The sequence below is a fragment of the Phalacrocorax carbo genome, chromosome 2 (genome assembly GCF_963921805.1).
Source record: "Phalacrocorax carbo chromosome 2, bPhaCar2.1, whole genome shotgun sequence".
Taxonomy (NCBI): domain Eukaryota; kingdom Metazoa; phylum Chordata; class Aves; order Suliformes; family Phalacrocoracidae; genus Phalacrocorax; species Phalacrocorax carbo.
The window spans coordinates 151,242,602-151,264,573 of record NC_087514.1 but is presented as its reverse complement, the minus strand read 5'-3'; the positions used below and the strand labels follow the sequence as shown (position 1 = coordinate 151,264,573).

General features: G+C 39.6%; 1 protein-coding gene across 6 annotated transcripts in view; it reads right to left on the bottom strand.

The window, feature by feature from the left end:
• Nucleotides 1–952: 952 nt before the first annotated feature.
• The window catches only part of SVIL (supervillin), a 148,332-nt gene continuing 127,312 nt past the window's right edge, over nt 953–21,972 (bottom strand). For all 6 annotated transcript variants that reach the window (XM_064444899.1, XM_064444898.1, XM_064444901.1 and 3 more), the window contains 20 exons: nt 20,436–20,525; nt 20,267–20,353; nt 19,027–19,204; nt 18,561–18,733; nt 17,167–17,322; nt 16,276–16,412; nt 15,614–15,761; nt 15,350–15,495; nt 14,318–14,493; nt 14,073–14,217; nt 13,422–13,698; nt 11,359–11,510; nt 10,061–10,166; nt 9,038–9,245; nt 8,240–8,373; nt 7,399–7,554; nt 6,908–7,051; nt 3,002–3,123; nt 2,032–2,187; nt 953–1,908 (listed from right to left, as the gene is read on the bottom strand). In XM_064444899.1, coding sequence (XP_064300969.1) covers nt 1,822–1,908; nt 2,032–2,187; nt 3,002–3,123; nt 6,908–7,051; nt 7,399–7,554; nt 8,240–8,373; nt 9,038–9,245; nt 10,061–10,166; nt 11,359–11,510; nt 13,422–13,698; nt 14,073–14,217; nt 14,318–14,493; nt 15,350–15,495; nt 15,614–15,761; nt 16,276–16,412; nt 17,167–17,322; nt 18,561–18,733; nt 19,027–19,204; nt 20,267–20,353; nt 20,436–20,525 — 2,978 coding nt within the window. In that variant the 3' untranslated portion in view covers nt 953–1,821. The remainder of the gene's footprint in view (nt 1,909–2,031; nt 2,188–3,001; nt 3,124–6,907; nt 7,052–7,398; nt 7,555–8,239; nt 8,374–9,037; nt 9,246–10,060; nt 10,167–11,358; nt 11,511–13,421; nt 13,699–14,072; nt 14,218–14,317; nt 14,494–15,349; nt 15,496–15,613; nt 15,762–16,275; nt 16,413–17,166; nt 17,323–18,560; nt 18,734–19,026; nt 19,205–20,266; nt 20,354–20,435; nt 20,526–21,972) is intronic.

The window sequence follows — 21,972 nt, the reverse complement described above, 5'->3', positions numbered from 1 at the left end:
TGCAGAAGACACAGCTGAGGACTTCTGAGGCCCTATCTCATCTAAATATCTTTCTGCTGGAGGCTATGCAAGAAGTATCCTGTTGCTACCCCTTTTCTTGGGTTATTTCATTTCAGTTCTTGACAGAAAACAGCCTTGAAAGGAAATACACCAGTGCTGAAAATTCACCTGTAGTATCTCAGGTCAGGTGAACAGTACTTGTGTATTTCTAGGCTTTTGGCTAGCATACAACCTATTAACTGATCTGTCAAAACAAGATTAAATATGGAGCAATATTTACTGTAGATCTTGACGAAATCTACACCTCACACATCCAAAGACCCTACTTCATTTCCCTGGGCCTAGGGGAATGAATGACAAGAGCAGCAACAGGCACCACTGCAGGTGATCACTTTTTACCTGGGCAGGAACAGCTCTGAATGGCTGCATGGCAGAAGGAAACTGATGCTGGTGGGAATGAAAACATGAAATCCACACTAGGCTGTCAGAGGGGAACCACCCAAGTTGTTAACAGAAGTGTGAAATGCCTGAAAAACTTTTCAAACAATAGCAAAATTTTACTCGATTACCGAAAAAAAGATGTTGACTCCGGTGCTTACTGAAAAAATGGACACGATGCCATACCAATTTTCAGTTCAAGTTTTTCTCCCATTTGCACAAAGGTTGAACAGAATTTTTTCAAAGTCTGAAAACCAGCATAATAATTTTGGTTTCATGTATAAAACAGGGCAACCCAAAGGATACAGGAGTTGTGTGACAGTTCCAACGTTCAGCATTAAAGTGTTGCACAATCTAATTTTATCTCATATATTATTTTCTACATTATCTGCTTCTCAAATTATAACTCTGTACAACACCTTCAGATATCTAGGGTTAAAATATTTGGATAAAATACCCTGTTATGGGAGGTTCCAATGACTTAGTACAAAGTACAGTACAAAATAACAACCAGTCAGAGTGTCGCTAAGAGTTTATTCAGAAGCTTTTACTTTTGGTTCGTATATCACAAAAGACATGTTTAATGTTTACAACAAGTATTAGAAACTGAGATGTTTTTATTTCTACTATTATAAAAGTAACATAGGAGACCATTCTAAGCCATCTTCAAAATGCAGACCAATCTTTTTTTTTTGTATATAAACTGTACACAAAAAACAAGGCACTATACATTTTTGGATAATAAAGTATAAAGGTTGATTCGCATAGTTTCTCAAGAAATCCATGCTATAAATACAAACGCTTTGTTCGGTTTAGCACCTGAAGCAGCACTGAGAACAATTCATTAACTATTGCAAAGAGAAACTTTTCAGAATGCGTAGGAGATACAGATTGGTGGCGTAGCTAATTCAGTACAAGCAACTGCCATCCAGCTACTTTTCTGTAGTTTTGACTTGAAAGTCTTGAAAGTGAATATATATTGCATTGTTAAATACATACTGGTTCTATGTGTTTATATAAATATAAATTCTTTGTAATCCACAAACTAACAAAATAACACTTTACAAAGAGAACTTCTTCAAAAACAAAAATGGCAAGTATTGTATATAGCCAAAGGACACCTGCAGCAGTAGCTCAAGAAACTACTGTTTCTTGAGTGCATAGGAGAGCAGAGCTTAAACACATTATCTTTAAGAATCAAAACTGAATTGCATTTCCAAAGAGTTCTCTTGGCCTTCTATAATATTACACACCTCCAGATAGGTAGTCACTAATAGCTTCAGATTATTTCTATTTATTCTGTAAATGTGGGGTACAATTCTTCTAAAGGGCATACAAAGTGAAAACAGACATCCCTTTAGTGCTCACTCCAATAAACACAACTTAGAAAAGTCCTTTTGCCTTCTTCAGATTAACCTGCTTCCAAGATGGCAGTGCATTGTACTCTTCTCTTGTCATCTCTAATGCAACCTGCATTTAAAATGAGAGGATATGCCGTTAGTAAAAACACATGTAAGTAGCAACACTGTCAAACGACTTCACAGCAGCTAGACACACATGCACAGAGTAACAGTGCACCTGTTCTCTCCTTACCTCAAAGTCCTCATCTGAAAGATAAATTTCAAGCTTCAGTGGATCAACTCCCTCAGGTAGAGGCCGAGCTAAGAGATCTGCTAGTGGATACACCGTTTTACACAGCTTGGCCAGCACATCCTCTACAAGGATTATCTGATTAGAAACGTCAGCATCCTGTACGGAAAAAAGGAAAAACAGAGAACAGGATCACAATGCTGAAACTACCCTTCAGTCTGCAGGTGGCACGGGATCACCCTGTGCTGCCTGGCCCACAGTGCACAAAGCTATACATCCAGGTCCGCACACAGGTGCACAGCCTTGCCCTACAAGAATTTCACAGCTTAAAAAATGTCCGCATTTTGCAGAAGGACATCCTGTGCTCTCAGAATCTCAGTTTAAGGCTGAATGCTGTGTTTAGTCATTAAACCAGCATTTTCCACTAAGGGTGGCTGCGGAACACTTACAAAGCAGAAAATGTCATTTGCCTTGAGATGCTTCTTCACCGAAGGCTTTTAAAGCAGTCACATGTAATTGGGCTGTGACACCGCTTCCCGGGTGGGGAAGTCAATGCTGGATCTCTGGAAGCCAGCTGATCCTTTGCGGGGCATTTTGCTCCCCTGCACTTCAAGCCTGGAGAACAGACCAGAACTGCACATTGCTGCCTGTTTCACCCGACTGAAACAGTTGTTCTGCTAAACTGTAGCACATCTCTTTCTATGAGATGATTCAGTTAACACTTTCCTCCTGTTTTTAACAAAGAAGAATATAAGAAGTTACATGAAACAACAACCAGGAATGCCTCCGATATCCATGCTTCCCAGTCAGAATTTAGCTAAATTGTTATTTTTCTCTCGTGCAGACTCCTGAACTGTACTTTGGAAGTTCATCCTGTGGATTTTGGGGCTTGACAGCACAAACAAATGATGTTACTGACAACACAAGACAATTACTAGCAATAGGAAACAGTCTGTGCAATGAAAAGATTTACCATTTCTGTGATCTCTGCGATGTCTTCCCTGTGTTCCCAACTTGGGAACATATTAGTGAAGGTCAGGGGCTCTAGGCCAGCATGAATTAGATAGGATTTTGGGGGCTTCTTTACATTTTTTCCTAAAACCAGCCAAAATAGAGAGAAAAAAAAATTACAAACAGTACCATATTTTGCAGTGTCACCCATTATCCAAAGCTACCTCATAACTATGTTTAACTGATTCTTTCCTGAAGTAATTTGAGGCAGTAGGAATAAATTTCACCAGGATATTTTTTAATGTAGTATGGTACCTTTTAACATGTTTTTCAGTATTCTTAAATCTGTCCTTTACTCTATCTGACCACAAAGATCACAACATGTATGCTGAACACCCTCCCCCCCCGCCCAGTTACTTCCTGACCCAATGTATTTCTTACAAAAATAGAGTTAGAATAGCGTAAGCAGAGCGTGATGGTCTGAAACTAGCCACATTCAAGCAAATGAAACCTTCTGGTACGCTCAGCAGAAGTGTCCTGTCAGCAGCAAATAAAGCTTAAGCTTGGAGGCTTAAGTGAGAATGTTTATGTTTAAACTGTTTTAACTTGGGATACTGAGGTCTAACACAATCGTTTGTTATTATAAATTCAAAGGAATGGGATCTGAAAGTTAACAGAGGTATTGCAATAGCTGGGTGGTAATTACTTATGACTTTCAAAGACAGTCCTGTTTCTTTAAAACACATATGTGTGCACACTATATAGGGCATGGACATAATCCTGCCAAGGAGCAATGCCATATCAGATTAAGTGGCTAAAGTCATTATACCAAGTACTGGTGAAAAAAGGCCCTATTGGTTGAATGACTCAAAAGCACTGACAAACTCCAAATGTTACTGGAAAGAGGTAGACAGGCAGTCAGGGACTGGGAGGAGCTTTCATTCAGAAAAATATTGTACCTTCACCTTACTTGGATTGAAACAACCCAGTGTAATCAAATCTTTCTTCCAGATAGGCAATGGAAAAGCTGAAGATGTGGCAAAGCCCAGAATCATGTGAAACTAACACAGTAACATGACACCACCTCACTTCTGAGGGCTGTAGCTACCCTAGAAACTGCTTCTTGCAAAATAATGCTATTCCCTACATTCAATCTCAGAGCATCTTTAATGCACTAAGATTTCCTCCAGAGCATGTAAATCCATTACAAAGGACCCTGTTTTTTCCTGTCGTCCCTACCAGAACTTGCTACGTGTGGGCTGTCAGGCAGGAGGGACTGAAAGAACGCAGCCCCCTCCTCTCCACTGCTGAGGAGCACCCCAGGGAACCAATGGAACCCCTGTGCAGAACACAAACAGACTCTGGCTGGACATCATTGTTCCATTCGGTTTGCAAAACCTGAATATTACAGGCTTGGCTTTAGATGAGATGTTGGGAGCAAACTAGAGAGAGTATGTTCACATGAAACTCTGAATACTAGAGATAAAAGCTCTGTGGAGTAGTCTAACAAATGTATTAGAATGTGAGTCCTTTAACTGCACAATTTAGACAGGAGTTTTATAATTTGAATACTTGATTTTAAGCCTTCTCTTCCCCATATTTTCACTGTGGTTTATTTGTTTGTTCTATCATGAATGATTCAATAAGTACTTTAAAACTTTGCATTTCAAAAATATGTGAATCTGCTCTAGTTGTGCTGCTCCACATTCAGTAATTCAGCCAAGAAATAAAAGGAGAGAGGCATTTGCTAATGTTCCAGTATAGGTAAGATAAATTTGTGTGTAAGTGGAGAAACATTTTCATTGCATGAACTCTGCCCTGAGCACAAGCTGATCTCTTCACTAAGAATCACTAAAGGGCGAACCAGATTCCTCCTTCTCCCAGCGGTCTGCAGCTCAGCTTTCCAGACTGCTGATTTAGCAGATAAAACCACAGAAGAACTTTCAAGACATTTTGACAAGTTAAACAAGATTTATGCACAAGGAGAACTGCTAGGTATATTCAAGGGATATCCACAGTTGCTAATCAATCTCTTTCAAACCGTCATGTAGTTAAACACTGCCAGCCAGGAAAAGGAGAAAAAAAAAAAAGGGGGTGGGGGTGGAGGGGAGCAGGGGAGAGGGACTTAGATGAGGAAAGAAATGGAGAGAGAAAAAATAAGATAAAAGCTTTTTAATGCTTCTGATCGCTCAACTATATTCTGGTAGTCAAAATAATTGCAGCAGCATTGGTATATCTTGAAATTCAATTTCTCCACCTTGATAAGTAACAACACACAAGAGCTCGACAGCCCTGACAGCTTGATGCATTGAAGTTTTAAAGTGGTTGACAGAATTCCAGATCTTGAAAGTGACAGACCATCAGAACAGCATAGTTTGAACAGTAAAAAAAATGCTGAAGGAGTTCACATCAGCTTTAGCATAGAAATAGTACCGGTAGAGTCGATCTTTACCAGTAACAAACTTGCTCTATACCTGTCCAACCACGCAGCCCAAAGCTCTTAAGAACTACCCCATGGCAAAGAGGATAGAGCTATAACTGCTGCAAAGTCATGGCCAGCGGCAAAGTGAGCACCCAGCAAAAAAACTCGACCTATGATACATATGCTAAACTTCAGACCCAATAGGAATCACTGAAGAGCTCTCCCCAGTGCATTGAACTCAGATGCAGCAAATTCAATCCCGTGCAGAAGGTATTAATCCCTTTTCCCATCATCAAACTCGATGATGTTCAAGAAATCTGGAAAAGTATCCAAACCTCAGCATGTGTATCTGATTCCATCTCTGCTGGGGCCAGAAAATATGATTTTCATTACCAGAAGATTATAGCACTGCATCAGGAACTCTGAGACTGGGATCTTACTTCCAGCTCTCTCACTAGTTTGCTGAGCAACTCTGGGCAGATTGGGAAGGAGAGACTGGCTTAGCCTCATAAGGGTAGAATTCAAGAAGGTTATTGCTTCCCCTCTTCAAGTATGCAAATGTTTATGGGAGGAGACGCAAGATACCACCAGCTGTGTCACAAGTTGTAAAGTTTATTTGCTGCAGAAGAAATCAGTGGCATCATGAGGTCTGAAGACCTGTAAGTGATCAGGCTTTCCTTGCAAGAGGGCATAGTTTGCACCAATTAAGCCCTAGTGACTTATTCATAGTGGGAAACTGCTCTGAACTAACAGAACATGGCTGTTACTTACGCCCTCCTTCCCGGATGGTAACCCCACACCTTTCTTTATTCATCCTCCATCAGAAGATGCAAGGCCTGTTCCCAGCCTCACATACCCTTAGATGAAGTGAGAGGAAAGCATTATGGTGTCTCAAGGAAATTCTACTAGTGCAGAAAATAATCTGGTCAGCATACTCTCAATTGCAGCTTGAATCACTGCACACTGAGTGGCAATAACTCTGTCTTGTAGAAATGAGCACGGAGCCTCAGCTCTGTGCTCCAGCATTTCCAACGACCATCTTGTTTCTGTGTGAGACTCGTCCTCCATCTTCAGAGTCCTTCCACCTCCCCCATTAAGTTAAAACCTAGTATTATCAGCAAACAGTATATTAATTCAGTTTTCTGATACACAGAAGCTTATGAAATCTAAAAGAAGCTAGGCAGAAAGCATTTGGGTTTAAGAGGCTGTGTTCTCAGAATTCCCTTTTAGGGATCTAATGTCTGAACTATTCTCCCACAGTGAGGGCACAGAAGAGAAATAAAGCCTTTCCTCTGCGAATTGAGTCAGCAGAGTATCTTGGCGATTTGGGAGCAATGCCATCACTACAGAAATGGTTTGCTAAGAATGAGTGGAGAATGTATCTTCAAATACACTGATGTTTATCAGTGCCATTGGGGAAGCACCTGAGTACCTTTCAGCTTGGGACAGAGTAAGGTATGGAAAGGTACGACACACTCAGAACAGCCAGGCACAGCAATCTGTTACCTTTGCAGTACTGGAGCACTGTCTCCATGGCGCATTTCCTGTCTGTAGCCCACCTGATTCGAGCTGATCCAGCAATTTTGTTTTCCACAGGCCACCAGCCTTGCCACAGGTACACTTCATGGTGATTGTCAACAAGGAACAGTGCTACACAGCCGAAGAAGAATAAAACTATCAGCCACTGATTAGTTCTCGGAATCCCGATTCCAATCCTTTTTTGTTATTCATCCAGCTGAACCTCATCTGAACTCAGATTCTCTGATATAAACAACGTATTTTTATAGCAAACTTTTGGGATACATGTATGTTTGATTAGTTCTCAGCAACTTTATCATGGAAAAATTACTGTTATTGCTTAATGCTGTATAAGCATCACATGCACACATTTTCCTGGGATAAATCAAGTTAAAAGTGATTACAGTTACTGAATCACTGCCCAATGCAGGATACAGTTATCTGTTTTTTTTATTACTTAAGGATTTTAAAGCATATACCTGGCTGTGGGGCAGTGTAAAGATCCTCTTGCAAGAATGGCATGGAATTGATCACAGCAGGGTCTCTTGAAGGGTAAACGTACTCAGTGGCTGAGAATTCTCCTGATGAACTACTGAGACTGAACAGGCGGGGAGTGAAATTAAACTTTCCAGGATCTTTAAAGAACAAAAATTAAGAAGATCAGTAATAGAAAATGCCAGAGATGAATGTAAAAAATGAAAGTAAAAAAAAAAAATCAACTTTTAGAGTGACTGTAAATTCTCTGTTTTTTTAAAAATCAAGACAGACAAGCAGATGTCTTGGGGGACTAGCAACAGCTGTGAAGAACTTGAGCTAAAAGGCTGGCTGCTATCAGTTTGAATCTGATCCTGGCTAATTACTGCCAGTGATTTCATAACTGGCTGTTTTGCAGCTTAAGTGAAGCAAGCCCACTCAGAGTTTACTTTTTAGCTGACAAATTTTCCACTTGGTAAATTGATCCCCTCTGCTACCTTTGTTGGCAGTTTCAAAGCAAAGACTGGACAAGAATGCATGCAGAACTGCCTCCTAAATCCCATCAGAAGAGAAGCAAAATGTGTTGGTAACAGCATTAACTGTTGCTCTGTGCTGCATGAATACAGAGGGGCTGCAGAAGGGGGAGAAAACAAAATGAAACACTTCATTTTCCAGCACTTTTCTCCTAGAATAGTATTACTTAACTCAGTAGATTTTTGGAAGCATCTCTCTGATGGGATCATCTCAACTACCAAGAAGTTCTTCAAAAGCTTTACATTAAATCTCACAGTACTATAAGACCAGTAAAGTAAAATGTGAGTAACAAATCCAGGAATGCAGGCCTACCTTGCAACATGCAATCATAGGCCTTTCGATCTCTCCTTCCCAATGCATCCCAGAATCCCAAGGGCTCTGACCCTTCATCACATTCATGTATCGTCACCTTGCTGCTGCTGTGCAGCCCTGCCTCCAGCGGACATCTACAAAACACAAAAAGAGTGGACCCAGCTTTCCTGCCCCAAACACAGCTAACAAACCTGCTGGCCACTTGCATTATTAGAACCCAAAAGCACCCTGTAAGTTTGTTGCACACTTCATGTCAACACAGGCTTTTTGAAAACAATGACAAAAAATATCAAACACACAGATATGGAATTTCAGGAACCATTCTCATCCCACTTCTGATCACATACCCAGAGTAGAGGAGGTGCTCACATGAGCTCTCAGGAGGGATTCTTACTGCCTGTTTTTGTAACTATTGCTGTCCTCCTCGCATGCTTTCCCAAATTTATTTCCTCTTCCTTATTCACAAGGCTTGATTCTAATCCTCCTATCAACTGTGACTGAGTTTGCTATTCAGATATTGAGCACCTCCCTCCAAATGGAGACTGGTTTTTTTCAACTGTAATTAGTACAGTAGGAAGAATATGTGCATTTGACCTTAAGTGAAAGTGATTACAGAACACGTATTTTCCCCACTCCACTGAATCAACTACCCATCATTCCTCCTCCTTACCAAGCATGCACATGCTGCAGTTGTACTCAGAGGACAGCTTGCTTTATTTCAACTTTTCTTTGAGGCAGACTCTTTTAAGTAAATCGGTAGCCTGTATAAACATCTCAAAATATAGGTCAGACACTCACTGTTCTTTTATTTTATTGGCTGCTGTTCTTCCTACATCCTTGGTGTGAGATTGTGCTTTGCAGCCATGCCACAAGTAGATAAGAGCTTTATTTATATTGAGGACAATCATGGATGTCCGGGAACGCAGGCTGCTGCAGTGACATGCTACTTCAAGTAAGTTTCCTTCACTGGGAACTTCTCCTCGCACGCAATATAGCCTCCAGTCACCTGGAGTAGACAGGAACAGTGCAGCAGTATTATGCAGTCACACGGGATTGAAAATTCAAGACCTCTGCTCTGGAACAGCTGTTCTCATACTGGATGAATGTCACATATCGCATGCCTGCATTGTCACAGAATAAACTAGCTAAGCATCAGGTTTGGCTAACGCTACTTGAGAGACCCTGTTGCAGAAAAGATGCCTTACGAAACCTTGCTACAAGAGTACCTGTGTTAAGAGCCAAAGAGCTTAACAGAGCAGAAGAGACAAGTTTCTGCTGTTTCATACAGGAAAAAAAGGGAAACAAATACAGCAGTCCTTCTATTCATTTCTTCTTCCCCTGTGAACCTTAGGCACAGGAGGTCACATTGGACACATCCCAGTTCGCCTCTAAATCTACACCTGCACTGAAATTCCTCTACCTCAACTGCAGCGTTCAAAGGAATATGTTGCAAAAAGTAATGAATGGGGAACAAAAGCTCTCTCCTTGGAGCAGAACTACTCATAAAAATACTCTTTTGCCTAGACTATGTAGAAGGGAACATATTTTAAAGCAAACAGGCCCTTTCCTTAATTAAAAAACAACTAGAACCATTTATATGTGTTTCAGTACAATGAAGTCAGCTTGCTCTAGGGTGAAGTCCATTCTAAGCTCAAACAAAAAAAGCTACCTTGAAACAAAGCATGGCAATGCGGTCTCATGGGTTTCATGGCATTCGTTTCTCTTTTCTACAGAGTATGGTAGTTGAGACTGAATTCAAAGCCCCTCACAATAGGTAAAAAAGGATTTTTGGGCAGAAGCTCTTAACTAACAGTAATTTACTTTGTGCATTTTCTTCTTCCTCTTCCCTTCTTCCAGCATGCACAATCATCCCTCCTTGGAAGCACTGCAGAAAGCATGGCGGCTCTTTCCCTTGAAGCACTTGTACCTGGAAATTGAAAGCACCACTCTTCATTAAAAAAATGAAGCAAGTATACAGACTCAGGAAAACTAGTCTCTATGGATTATTATATATTATATAGTTATGGCCACCCACAAAGATGGCTTTCAACTGCTGACTATTGTTTAAATTACCATATATATCAGCATGTAATGGGTTTCATATGTGACCTGCCTATTAAAAGAAACCTCTAGCTGGAATCCAGCAATTGAGAGTTTTAGAGGATAAGGAATACCAAATAAACTTTAATTTAAATTAGTTTAAACTAACCATTATTTGAATTCTTTACAGGACTGGGCCATCTTGCCAGATATGTTTTGAAACTATTTTGAGACACTGTAGGACATGAAGGAGGTTCACAATTTGCTGTAAACTGGTTTATGTGACAACATGCATGTTCTTTGCTCATTAAGCATGGCATTTTGATTATGAAACTGATATAGCCAATTGTTAAATCAGCTATGTTGCACAGTATCCCACACTCTGGGTCAAATGTATTTGTGTATCTCCTCTATGAACTCCTGTCTTACTGCTCGTCTATGCTGCTGTTAAAAAATTAATTACAGCATTATCAAGGTACAGAAACTACCTTTAAACCTCCCTTCTTGTGTGCTGGTAACAGCCAAGCCACAGCAAAGCCTAACTCCACCTAAAGACAAAGCAAGCTAGCCTGTCCTGTCTGATCTTCAAACTAGCTGTGACTGCAGTTGCTAGAATCTCTGAAAACAAGGCGATCTACTCTGTAATTACGGAGTAAACAAAACGAAAATTTCAAAGGTATTTTCATGCCTTGGCCTGGCAGAAAGTGCTTCTCCTGTTCTCAGCACTAGGAAGACAGTCCTGTTATCTGAACGTGTATGGAAGGGAAAGCACAAATGTGTTTAACTGTGCTTCTCCTATTCCTGCAGGGAGAGAAGGGGAAGACATTCTTCTGCAGCCAGTTCTCAGAAACATCATCTTTAGAAGTGAGATTTGGTAATGACAATCTGTAAAAGGAGCTTATCTGTCTCTGGAAGTTGGAATAAAGCCAAAAGTAATTTTGAGGGCTGGCTATTTGTACTGGCAAGACAACCTTTGCAGAAAGAGAGGAGGCAAAAGAGATGACCCACATTTATTGTTAGTGGCTACTTGGGCAAGCAAGTCTTACCAGGGCTGCCGCCTAGGTCTGCAGGAAGCTCACCTGTGCTCCTCTCTCTTCATCAAGTTCCACTGTCATCAGTGCCGATGTCCCTTTCTCACTCACAGTGGAGTGCCTTCCTTGCCAAAAGAAATATACGCATTTCTCTTTTCCAACAGCTCTTACTTGTTGCTCTCCTTTTTGCCTGCTTCCAACTGCAAAACAGAAAGCACGCGCTGAAGAATGTACTCAGGCTATAGGTTTAAACAGCATGTGGTTTAATCTCCTCTGCCAGCTCAGCACTATCCCATCCAGAACAGGAAAGATAAAATGTCCAACTGGAGGAACATTAGATCTCCAAACCCGTACGTTCCCGTGAAAAGTTGGCATTGTCTCATCAGGGGGATGTAAGCCCACATGCAGAGATGCCTGTGTTGGCCATAGAAAGAGATGTAGGAAGAACTGGTACTATCTGGAGAAAAATAACAGACATCACTTGAGGTAATTTGCATGTGAAATGGTATGTCCAGTTATGTTACCAGAATAGTGGATTATTGTTCATTTTCCACATTACACACTGTTCTTTGGCAGCAGGAGAGTAGCTGGCTGCTGAGTGATACTGGAAACAGCAACAGCTGAGAAAGCTACAGGCATAAAAGAAAAGTCTTTCTTGGTAAAATGATATTAGAAAGGAAAATTTCAGAACAAAAGAACACCAAAGTGGTATTTTGCAGTCATAAAAAAGTTAGGATTAGTTAAGCTTTGTTTATTTATTTTTTTAAATTAACTCAGTATTTCATGTTGGTCTAGTAAGTGGTTTGCAACAACCCCCCCCCCTTTTTTTTTTAAAGTGTTGGTATTTAGTTGTTACAATAAGCAAATAATATTTACAGCAAGTAAAGTTCAACAATACAACTAGTTATGGAATATTTTACTCTTTCCAGTGAATACTGAATAAACAGATATAATAAAATCAAAGATTAAAAAAACCCAAGAGCTTTAAACCAGATTCTTTAAAAAAAAAATGTTAAAACTTATGCCTTGATTTCAGCAGTGCTGAGCAGCATCCAGCTGAAATACTTAGGAAAAAGCATCCTGTTTTTTTCAAGTTGAGAATACTCAAACCACTAACCACTTCTAAAATTTATGGTTTTTACTCTTATCTGTACATTCAGCCCATAAAAGTACTGCCTCCTACATAAAACTTTACTCTGTTTTGGAGTGATGGAATATATTTTCATCCATTTTGATTAGGAGTCTGTTTACAGTTCAGTATTAGTGTTACCCACTTCTCCCAAAGACTGTAAAAAAGCTTTTGTACTTTTCTTGGATTTGCCAGTATCTGAACTCAACAATCCTGAATAAGACCTACCTACATTTTTTGGCTAAAAGCCTGAAGCTGTAGAGCTGTTATACTGCTTTCAACCAATTTTAATATTTTCCTATTTGGAACAATACTTTTTAGACTATTTCTATTTTACTTACCACAAAAGCAACCTATTCTTAGCTTAGTGCCAGAAGGGAGAGTTCCAATGAACATACCAAGCTGATTCTCAACATTTACCTGCTGCTCTCAGGCTCTTTGTCAGAACACTGTTAAAGTTTTCCACTTGAGAGTGAAACCCATTGCAGAGGGTTTCCAGAAACAGCAAAAAGGACAGCAAGGGTGATGAGTTGGCAAGGGCTTTTCCTGTAATTGTTACTGTTCTCCATTACCCAGCAAAGGCTTTCCTTGTTGCTAAGCCTACCTCTCTTGCAAGACATTCAGATCACTGTCATTAGTCCAGCTGCCTAGTTATTTTGGTGTTAAGCTGTGGGTACAATTCTGGCTTAATGAGCTGTCCTGTGAACACGTACATCACCACTGTTGGGTAAAAGCAGAGATGGACAGTATTACATTCGATGTATGAAAAATAACTACAGGGGTTTTTTTAATGCTTTCTTTTAAACAAAATAAAATAATAAGCTCTACCTTTTAATGGCCTAGGAAGGCTAAATTAGCATTTCTGAGCTTTAAAACACTTTCACATCCAAGGAAGTCTGGGCCTGGATCTCACCACTAACAGCAGCAGTTTCAGCTGCACTTCTCCATGTTTCAGCAGGATGAAATGGAATTGTTCACTAACCTGTTGTGCTCACCATATACTTCCACTTCACCACATATGTGTCTCCCTCATGGAACTGCCCTATGCTTTGCTTCGGCAGTCTACTATAATCAAATTCCAGGATGTGCCAGACATCCACAGATGCTGTGATAATTTCAAACTGCCTCCCATCTTCTCCTTCTACAAGTCCATAGCCCCGGCCAATATTCATTCCATCCAAGACTGTGCCTACAGTTGTTTGGGGCACAGCTACCATTAGCATGACATCATATGGTTTAGAGTCGGATCTGGATTCTTCCTGTCAAAAAACACAGAAGAGATATCTTTGAGCACAGTTTTTTCTGTCTTACCCCACAGTTCCACTCAGTTTGACTCCTGTGTATTTCAGTACTTTAATATCTTGTCATCATTTGATGCCTTATCAAAGCCACCTTGGCTTTGAGCTGCTTGTATATTGAGCTTCCTTATATATAAAGTAGTGTAATCCATTGAGCTGCTTGGCACTAATATAAAGCAACTCTGTGGGTTCACTGTATGTGGTGATGTTCTGACCCCTAGGTCAAAGCCCTCAAGATAAAGAAAGTGCCCTGGATCCTTGAGAACAAGCTTCCCTGGCTTCCATCCCAGCTAGGTCATGTAGTTTGAAATACCTAGCGTGCTTATTATATGCACCTTCTGGTGAAGGGATTCACTGGAATTCTTCTCATTGAGTTTCTTCAGCTCTGTCCAATCGAGAAATTTTTCTTTGAACAGTATGGTCTCGTTATGTTCTGTGAGTCTGCCAAACACAGCCCAGTCTGGGCGCCCTTGCCCCTTTCTGTGTAAGGGAACAAAAGAAAAAGAATCAAATTAAACACTGTGAAATAAGGGCAAGAAAACTAAGTTTCTGCAATGAGACTAAACTTGAGTTTTGATACCTGGGTATGAGGGGATTGCATTCCCCTGGGTCCAGAGGATTTATGTCACAATTGGAGTAGTCAAAGGTGCCATTCCACAAGTGTTTTGCCAGCTGGAATGCCACTTTTCTTTGTGCTAAAGTAACTTCCTTTCCATGCCATACATATACTTCACTGCCAAAATCAAACACCAGCACCTAAAACCCAAACCAAACAAAAAAAAAACCAACCCTATCATTAGGTTATGTGATACTCTGATCCTCTAGTTTCCTAGTGCTGCAAGTTGACAGTGCACTGAACACAAACTCCTCCAAATATCTGAGTTTCTGCAATGACACTAACAACTAGCACTGCAACGCAAATATGGCCAGGGCAGTGGTCGCGCTGTGATGTCCAATTGTTGAGCCTGACTGGAGGCAAGAATGGGGAATGCTGAGAAATGCATCTTTAGGTGGTAGGTAGGTCATTAGCAGATTAGGGAACTCTTATTACTAGAAAACTGATTCTGTTGCATCACTGATTACTGTCCAGTAACACCAGCTTTTGCTGACATTTAGACCTATGCTTGTTCCTATAGCTGGGGAAGGCTGACAGAACATACAGCATGGGTAACTGGCTCAGCAAACAGGCAGCAAGTTGAATACTTTCAAGAAAATGCATTGTGTCTTTATTTTGGAAATCAGCTGTCATTCCTACTCAGATGGGTGAAATGGTTCTTTGAAAGGCAAAAGTCTGCTAAGGATAGAAATAAAAATGCTTGAAAGGGAAAATAGGTTTTTATTTTGTTTTGTTTTTCCAAAGTGCTACCTGTTTTGCACTTTACGACTTTGGAGTGAGCCTCTATTGGCAAAAAGATTTACACTTCCCAAAATAGTATTTCACTTTAAAGATAACATGATCTAATTTCTTGAAACCCGCAGCGCACTTTGGACAGCAAAATGTTCAGAAGCTTTTCAGAAACAAAGAGGATCCAATTTTCAGGAGCCTTTCCACGAGCATTTGCAGTTACTGGAAGTTATGCGCTTACCACAGCAACGGTAAGTGGCACAATACCTCTTTTGGTTGTAGCAGGGTACATTTTGGCACCTTTCCCCAGTAGTCATCCTCAGGAATGAGTTTATCCTCTACGAGGCGGTAAATGCAATTTGTTTCTATTATTGCAGCTTCATACATTTCATCTTCTTCAGGACTTCCAGCAGCTTAAGGAAAAGATTGTCAAAAATAATAAAAAATTTTAACATCCAACTATCTTTACTAAAAAGAACCAACTCAACTATTTTACTGTGATAAAACATAATATACTGTAAGAATGCTTACACTGGTAATTTGTCTGCCCACCAAGGAGTTTCCAGAAGTCTTTGGCTGCATGGGTGTGGGTATTTATTCCTTCTTCTATAGTCTGTATATAAGAAGCTCTACAGCCAAGTTCCCTCTTTGTCTGAATTAAAGTTGCAAGTTCTGAAGCCTACAAGATTAACAGTTATCTGAACAGAGTTACTTAAGTCTTTGGAATATTTGTGCATATTTTGTTCAGGGAGAAGGCAAAAGTATATAGGATATAGTAGAGCAAATAGCAGGAGAAATGGTTATTATTTGTTGCACTAAATAAACAGACAGTAGAAAAAACGTTACAGAAATACATTCATTCTTTCATTTGCCTTAAAACAAGACTTGATCTTAACGAACATGGGAATAAAAAGGACATCCTGCAATTCAGACTATTTTTTGTTTGAGTACAAATCTGTTTCCTGAGGATATCCTCTCTTCTCTTGCAGCTTTGCAACCTATATGCTCCTATGTCAGCTTTCATTCAGTGCACAAGCTAAAATATATTTACAGGAATCCTGCATATCTACCTGTCACTGACTATCACTTACACGCCACTTTTTGAGACAGCTGGCACCAAGACTGAATTACATCAAAGAGACATATGCTGCAACAGTTCTAAAAATAAATTAAAAACCCCAACTAGTACTAACCTTTGCTTTTTCTATGACATTTGCAAACTCTCCTATCCATAAGAAACAGAAATGTGGAGTCAACAACAGGAAACAGTCTCCGCTGTTCAGTGATGAGGCCCTTGGTTCAACTAATCTTGTTTGAACATGTCTTCTTCCTAAAGAGAAAACAAAGCTAATTATATTCCTTTGACTATTGCTATCAAATGCCAAGATCTAATTTGTTTTGAATGAAATACAAACAATCCTAGCACATTTAGCAAAATATATGGAAACAGACTGCTAAAGAAGAATTAAGAGACTACTACTGTGGAAAAAGGGTTTACTCACAGGAAGCAAAAAAACCTGTTGCCTCCTATTGACTAATATTTATATTATTTCCTGTTCTTGCTTTAACAACTTTTGTCCTTCTGGAAAGAAATGAATTAAGTAAATGGCAGACAGCACCCAAATTCCAGCCAAATACATTTGCTTAAGGGAAGCTATGGCAGAGTTTCTGTAGGCAGTAAAAATTTTAAGAATTTTACTTTGCCAGTAAAGTAGCTATTTATTTTGCAGATTCATATACCTTACTACACACTGTAAGGGGAAGTGGAGCAAGAACACTGTCATGTCACTTCCAAGTTATGCTGAGCACTCGAAGAATGGGACAGTTCAAAGATTTCCATAGGAGATGGCTAAAATTCCTGAAACATTATGTTTTCTCCTTGGAAAACACACGGTGGTGGCCACAATGCAAACCTATTTGTAAGGGTTAGCATTTGTCACACCATTCTCACTTATTCATTTAGGTTTTGGACCTAAATCTCAAGCTGGAGATCTAGAACAATCTAAGCATCCCACTCTGGTAGCAACTCCCATATGTTACAATCAGCCTATTGTGTACGGAAAGTAAAAGCAGTTACAGCATACCTTTAATTTGCAGCAGCATTAGCTTCTTGTATGGCACAGCACTGTTGTTAGAGTTTTGCTCTGTTAGATTAACACTCCGCAGGCTAACGTTGCTGAAGTTCTCTTTGCTTGCCAAGCCAGCAAGTGCTACTTCTGAGAAATTTGAGTTTGTAGACACTTGTACATAGAAAGAAGTTGGAGAAGACACACACACACACAAAAAAGGACAAAATTATAAAAAATTGTTTGTTGCATTAAAAGAAATATTTCCCCCCATTATCTTCAGTTTTTCTTCTTCTCAACAGCAAAACCAGGCTGAACACAGATTAACTGCTAGCTCAAAAGCTTTGTGGGTTTAGTAGTACCTAAGTTTCCAGATATCATCCAAGAGTAAAGCGTCGGTGTCAGAATTATGTTATTTGGCAGAAATACCAACTTCGCTAGGAAACATGTCTTACCAAATGTTTTGTGAAGTACTGTGTGGATCTTCAATGCCTTGTAAATGATTAATGATAAAAGAGAGCAGAGTAGCCAAGGCTCTTTGAAATTCCCTTCAAATTTGTCTCAGCCAGTGTAATGCAATGCCCACATACATTTCAAAGTCTTAGTCATGTTTTATTGTAAACTTAAAGCCTAAACTCTTGGCTGCTTTTGCTTTTTTCTCAAGCACAGACAAAGCACTTTATGAATTTATAACTCAAGGAAATGCTTCTCATATGGCAACAAAGCATTACACTTACAATTAGTGTTTTCATCAACAGAGGCAATGATTAAAGATAATCTCCCCTTATTCAAAATTAAGAAGGAAAACTTGTACTCAAAATGGTAAAAGTGGCTTGACAAACCTTTGAATAAATTTTACAATAATGTCTCTTGCTGTGCGTCAGGTTGTCAGGAAAAAGCAACGTCACGAGTAAAACACAAAGCCATGCCACAGAGCAGTGGTCCTTTATGGAAATTAATCTTTTGGAGTGAAGAAGGCTAATTCCAATTTCTGAGAAAAAACTAGGAACTAAAATTGAGGCCAATGTACCTGAACAAAAGTTTATCTATTCTTGCCAGCTCTGCCCCCCAGCATAAGTTAACGCTAGGTCTGCTTTCCTCGATCTCCTGTCCTCACCCTGCAGGCACAGTGGCACTCTCTCTTCACACGGTAACACTGCTCAAAATAAATAATTACACCTATGCACAGGAGGCAGCTGTAGGTAGCTTTGCCTGAGCAAGTCACACACCCCCTTTTCTCCAGACCTCCTAGACAGTCTACATTCAACCTTATACCTCAATCAATTTTTTGCCTCTCAGAGAATATGTTCCATTCCTTCAGTTGGGGTTTATGTCTTGCGATTTTTTGTTTTGCTTTGTTTTTAATTAAAAGAGCAAGATAGTGTCTTGTACAAATCATCCTGCTAGCTTACTTTTTTCTACTTTCATTCGCTTTGACTCCATGAAGGCGACATTCAGTCTTTGTTCAGTATATTCATGAAGAATATCTTCTCTTGCTGCCAGCATTTTCAGGGGGTTTCTTGAGGACTGGACTCTACGCGTAGGCCTAACTGCACGTTTGTGCTCTGCTACAGAAGATATTAATCTGAAAAACAAGCAGTGTTTATAATCATCTGTTAATTTTCCTAGTCAGAATCATCTAATGACAAGAGATTTGCTTTGGTTTTGGGTGTGACTTTTTTTAGGAAATCAGGATCAGTTCCTTGATTCAGGAAGAAGAGTGATTTCAGAAATGTGAAGAAGAAACAGACATGGCCAGTACTAAAATATCCACAAGATGACATAAAGCTTAATATTTTGACAACTGCCCCTATGTCTGTATTCGTAACAATGGAATAAAAACCAAAAAAACCCCAAACCCAACCCCACTGTTCTTACTTTGGTGCATAAGGATCAAAGATGGCATCAAAGTCCTCATCAAGATCCAAAGGCACTGAGGAGGAAGGGAAATCCACATGGCGATAAAATTTGGAAAATGTTTCATCATCATCCAGCTTCATCACCTCTTTCACAGATTTTCCTGTAACTGTCAGCACTGTCTCTTGCATCCCAGCAACTGCAGGGAAAAAACACCTCACCCAATAAATAAACATACTAGAGTTTCTAACTCTAGAACAGGTAAACGTGGCTCATTTGGTAATTGTTGGAGTGGGGATTTTTTGGGGTGGTGGTTTTTTGCCCCCCCCCCCCTTTTTTTTTTAATAAATTGATGGAATTTGAAGAAAAGATGGTAGAAAAGTCTGTTGGAGAAGAATGATAAAAATGCAGTGTAACTGATACTCATATGCAACAATCTTTATTACAAAATGGTTGGGAAATATGGCTGAATAAAAAGTTAGGCACCATGAGTTGTTTTGGTAGGATGATATAACTGTTTTATGGTCTTGTATATTCCATCTTGCCATCTTGCCTTTGAGCGCATAATTCCTTCCCTTTGAAAAGATCTAGAAGTGGAAAAGTCACTACTTCAGACTAGTGAGTATGGCACAATCATTATCCTACACTAGTGCCTCCTCTGCTGAAATGTGAATACGTTTGTAACTTGTAGTGTCAAATATCATAAACAAAAGGATTTTTGTCTTACAAATGGAGGACAGACATATGAGATGGAAACACCAGAGAACTCTAGACGGCTTCATAAGTAGCCTAGAAGCTGTACAAGGAAACTGTATGAGCTGCTACAGAGAGTCAGTTTTCAAAAAAGCATGAAGGTGAATGAATTGTGCTTGGTAGCAGGTTAGTGTCTTATTTTGATTTTAAAAAGACTGAAATATATTTAAAGCTGTTTCACTGTATATGGCAAAACAGTTCAGACTGGCTGTGTGGTTTTTAAGAAATCTGGCTCTCAAGAAGAATGTGTACACTGTGTGTAGAGAAAGAAGAAAATTATTTTAGCATTTGTGATTTATTCTATTGTACATTTGTAATATAATAGCATAAGGCTTTTTTGTTAAAATTTAGCAAAGACTGAAGCACAAAAACAAACTGTGTAAGTGCAGTCTGAAAAAAGAAATATTCAGTATCTGTTACCAAATACTTTAACTAAGAGGTACTTCAAGCAATATACTGAAGTTGGAGAGTGGATGTATACATTGCCACCTTTGGTAACTCTACCAACCTTTGTTATTCAGTCTTCCCAAGAACGACTCCAACTTGTCAAGTTTCATATCTGATTCCAATTGCATATCAGGCCTGGCTTCAATTTCTAACCAAACAAGAAAGTAAAACTTGTTAATTGACAGGAAGTAAAAACGCCTGAACATATTTCAGCCATTTTGATTCCTTACCTTCCAAGGGCTTTGTAACTGGAGTGGTAGACTTCTGCCGGTTGCTGAAAGGTGATGCTACTGGTGTTAGTGCACTTGGAGAAGCCAGGCCTGCGTAAGAACACAGAACAGGAAATGCAGACCTGGGTCAGCCCATGTTTCCAACAATGATGACAGGGGAAGCTATTTAGACAGAGCAGGCAAGCCTGGCCACTTCCGCCAGTCCCTCATACTTCCCCAGCCTCCACAACTGTTGTATTAGGGATGGCAGAGTATGCTCCCCTGCCTGTTCCTTAAATGAACAGGAGCCTCAGGAACTGTGCCATTCACAAGAACAAAGCTTTGTTCCCAAGTGTCTGTAAGCAAGCTATCACAAGATACATGCTTTCTCTTTAATACAGTCATTTTGCTTGTTTTCAAGGTAGCAGCAATTCACTTGGTCTACTACTTGGACTCTAGTTCTACCACAAGCCACATTTTAAAAACATGCAACTGTTTTGAACAAAAAGATATGCTTAGCAGGGAAACTACCAAAATCTTGCTTGGCACCTTCACCACCACCCTCTCACCCCCCTTTTTTAATCCCATCTCTATTAATACACATCGCAAGATGCATCTGACCTGTGAATGCTGTCCCTGATTAAGCAGTAATTCTTGGGCCCTGCTGTGTTTTTACAAACATGTGGAATTGGAAGTAGAAATGGAAGTCAGAGTCCCTACCATATCAAGTACTAATCCCTCCTTTTGTTGTACTCTCCTCTCTCCTTTTCAGTAACTATCATGAATACATTCTGGACTCAGTGGATAAAACAAGATGATTTTTTTGTTCTATATTTTGTTTTCACGTGAATCTATGTTGCTCCAGTAAAAGAAGTGGCAGTATATAGGTTTCATGTTTTTTATTAGGTAAAAAAGCGTACTAGCAAAGAATTGCATCTATTACTTCTTGTTGCCTAGACTTTCAGTAAACATGGAAACTGGCATTTAAACTTCCCTCTAATATCTATTTTCCACTTAGCCACAGTTTATTAATTACTGAGCCACATAATTTAAGCCTTTAGTTATTTTTATCAGATTAAACTGATGCTGTGCTGGGAGAATATATACTAACCACGTTTCCAATATCTTTATTGCAGCTCCTCATGAGTCATAACTGTCAAACACCAAGACAGATTTAGAGTGTAATCGAGTAGCTTTTCCACAAAAACATTTTTCCCCTGTTACCTAAGAGACTCAGAACTCCCGCAGGTTTTAAGTCAACTGGTAAAGCCTTCATCAGGATGTACTTGAGAGGACACAGCTCTTAAGCAGCATTCCCAGGACTTAATCCACAAGACCACATTGATAACTGCTTCAGGTGTTAGTAAAGGATCACATTCCAGTTAGGACTGAAAAAATTTCAGCCATAAGAAGCAATTAAAATACAGCATCTGTGCACATGCATATAACAAGGATGTAATTTTGCATTGCTTTCTCATCATCTCTTAAATTAAAAACTCATCATGATAATTTATTCTTTTAGGCAACAAAAATAGCACACATCTGAATAAAATCCCAC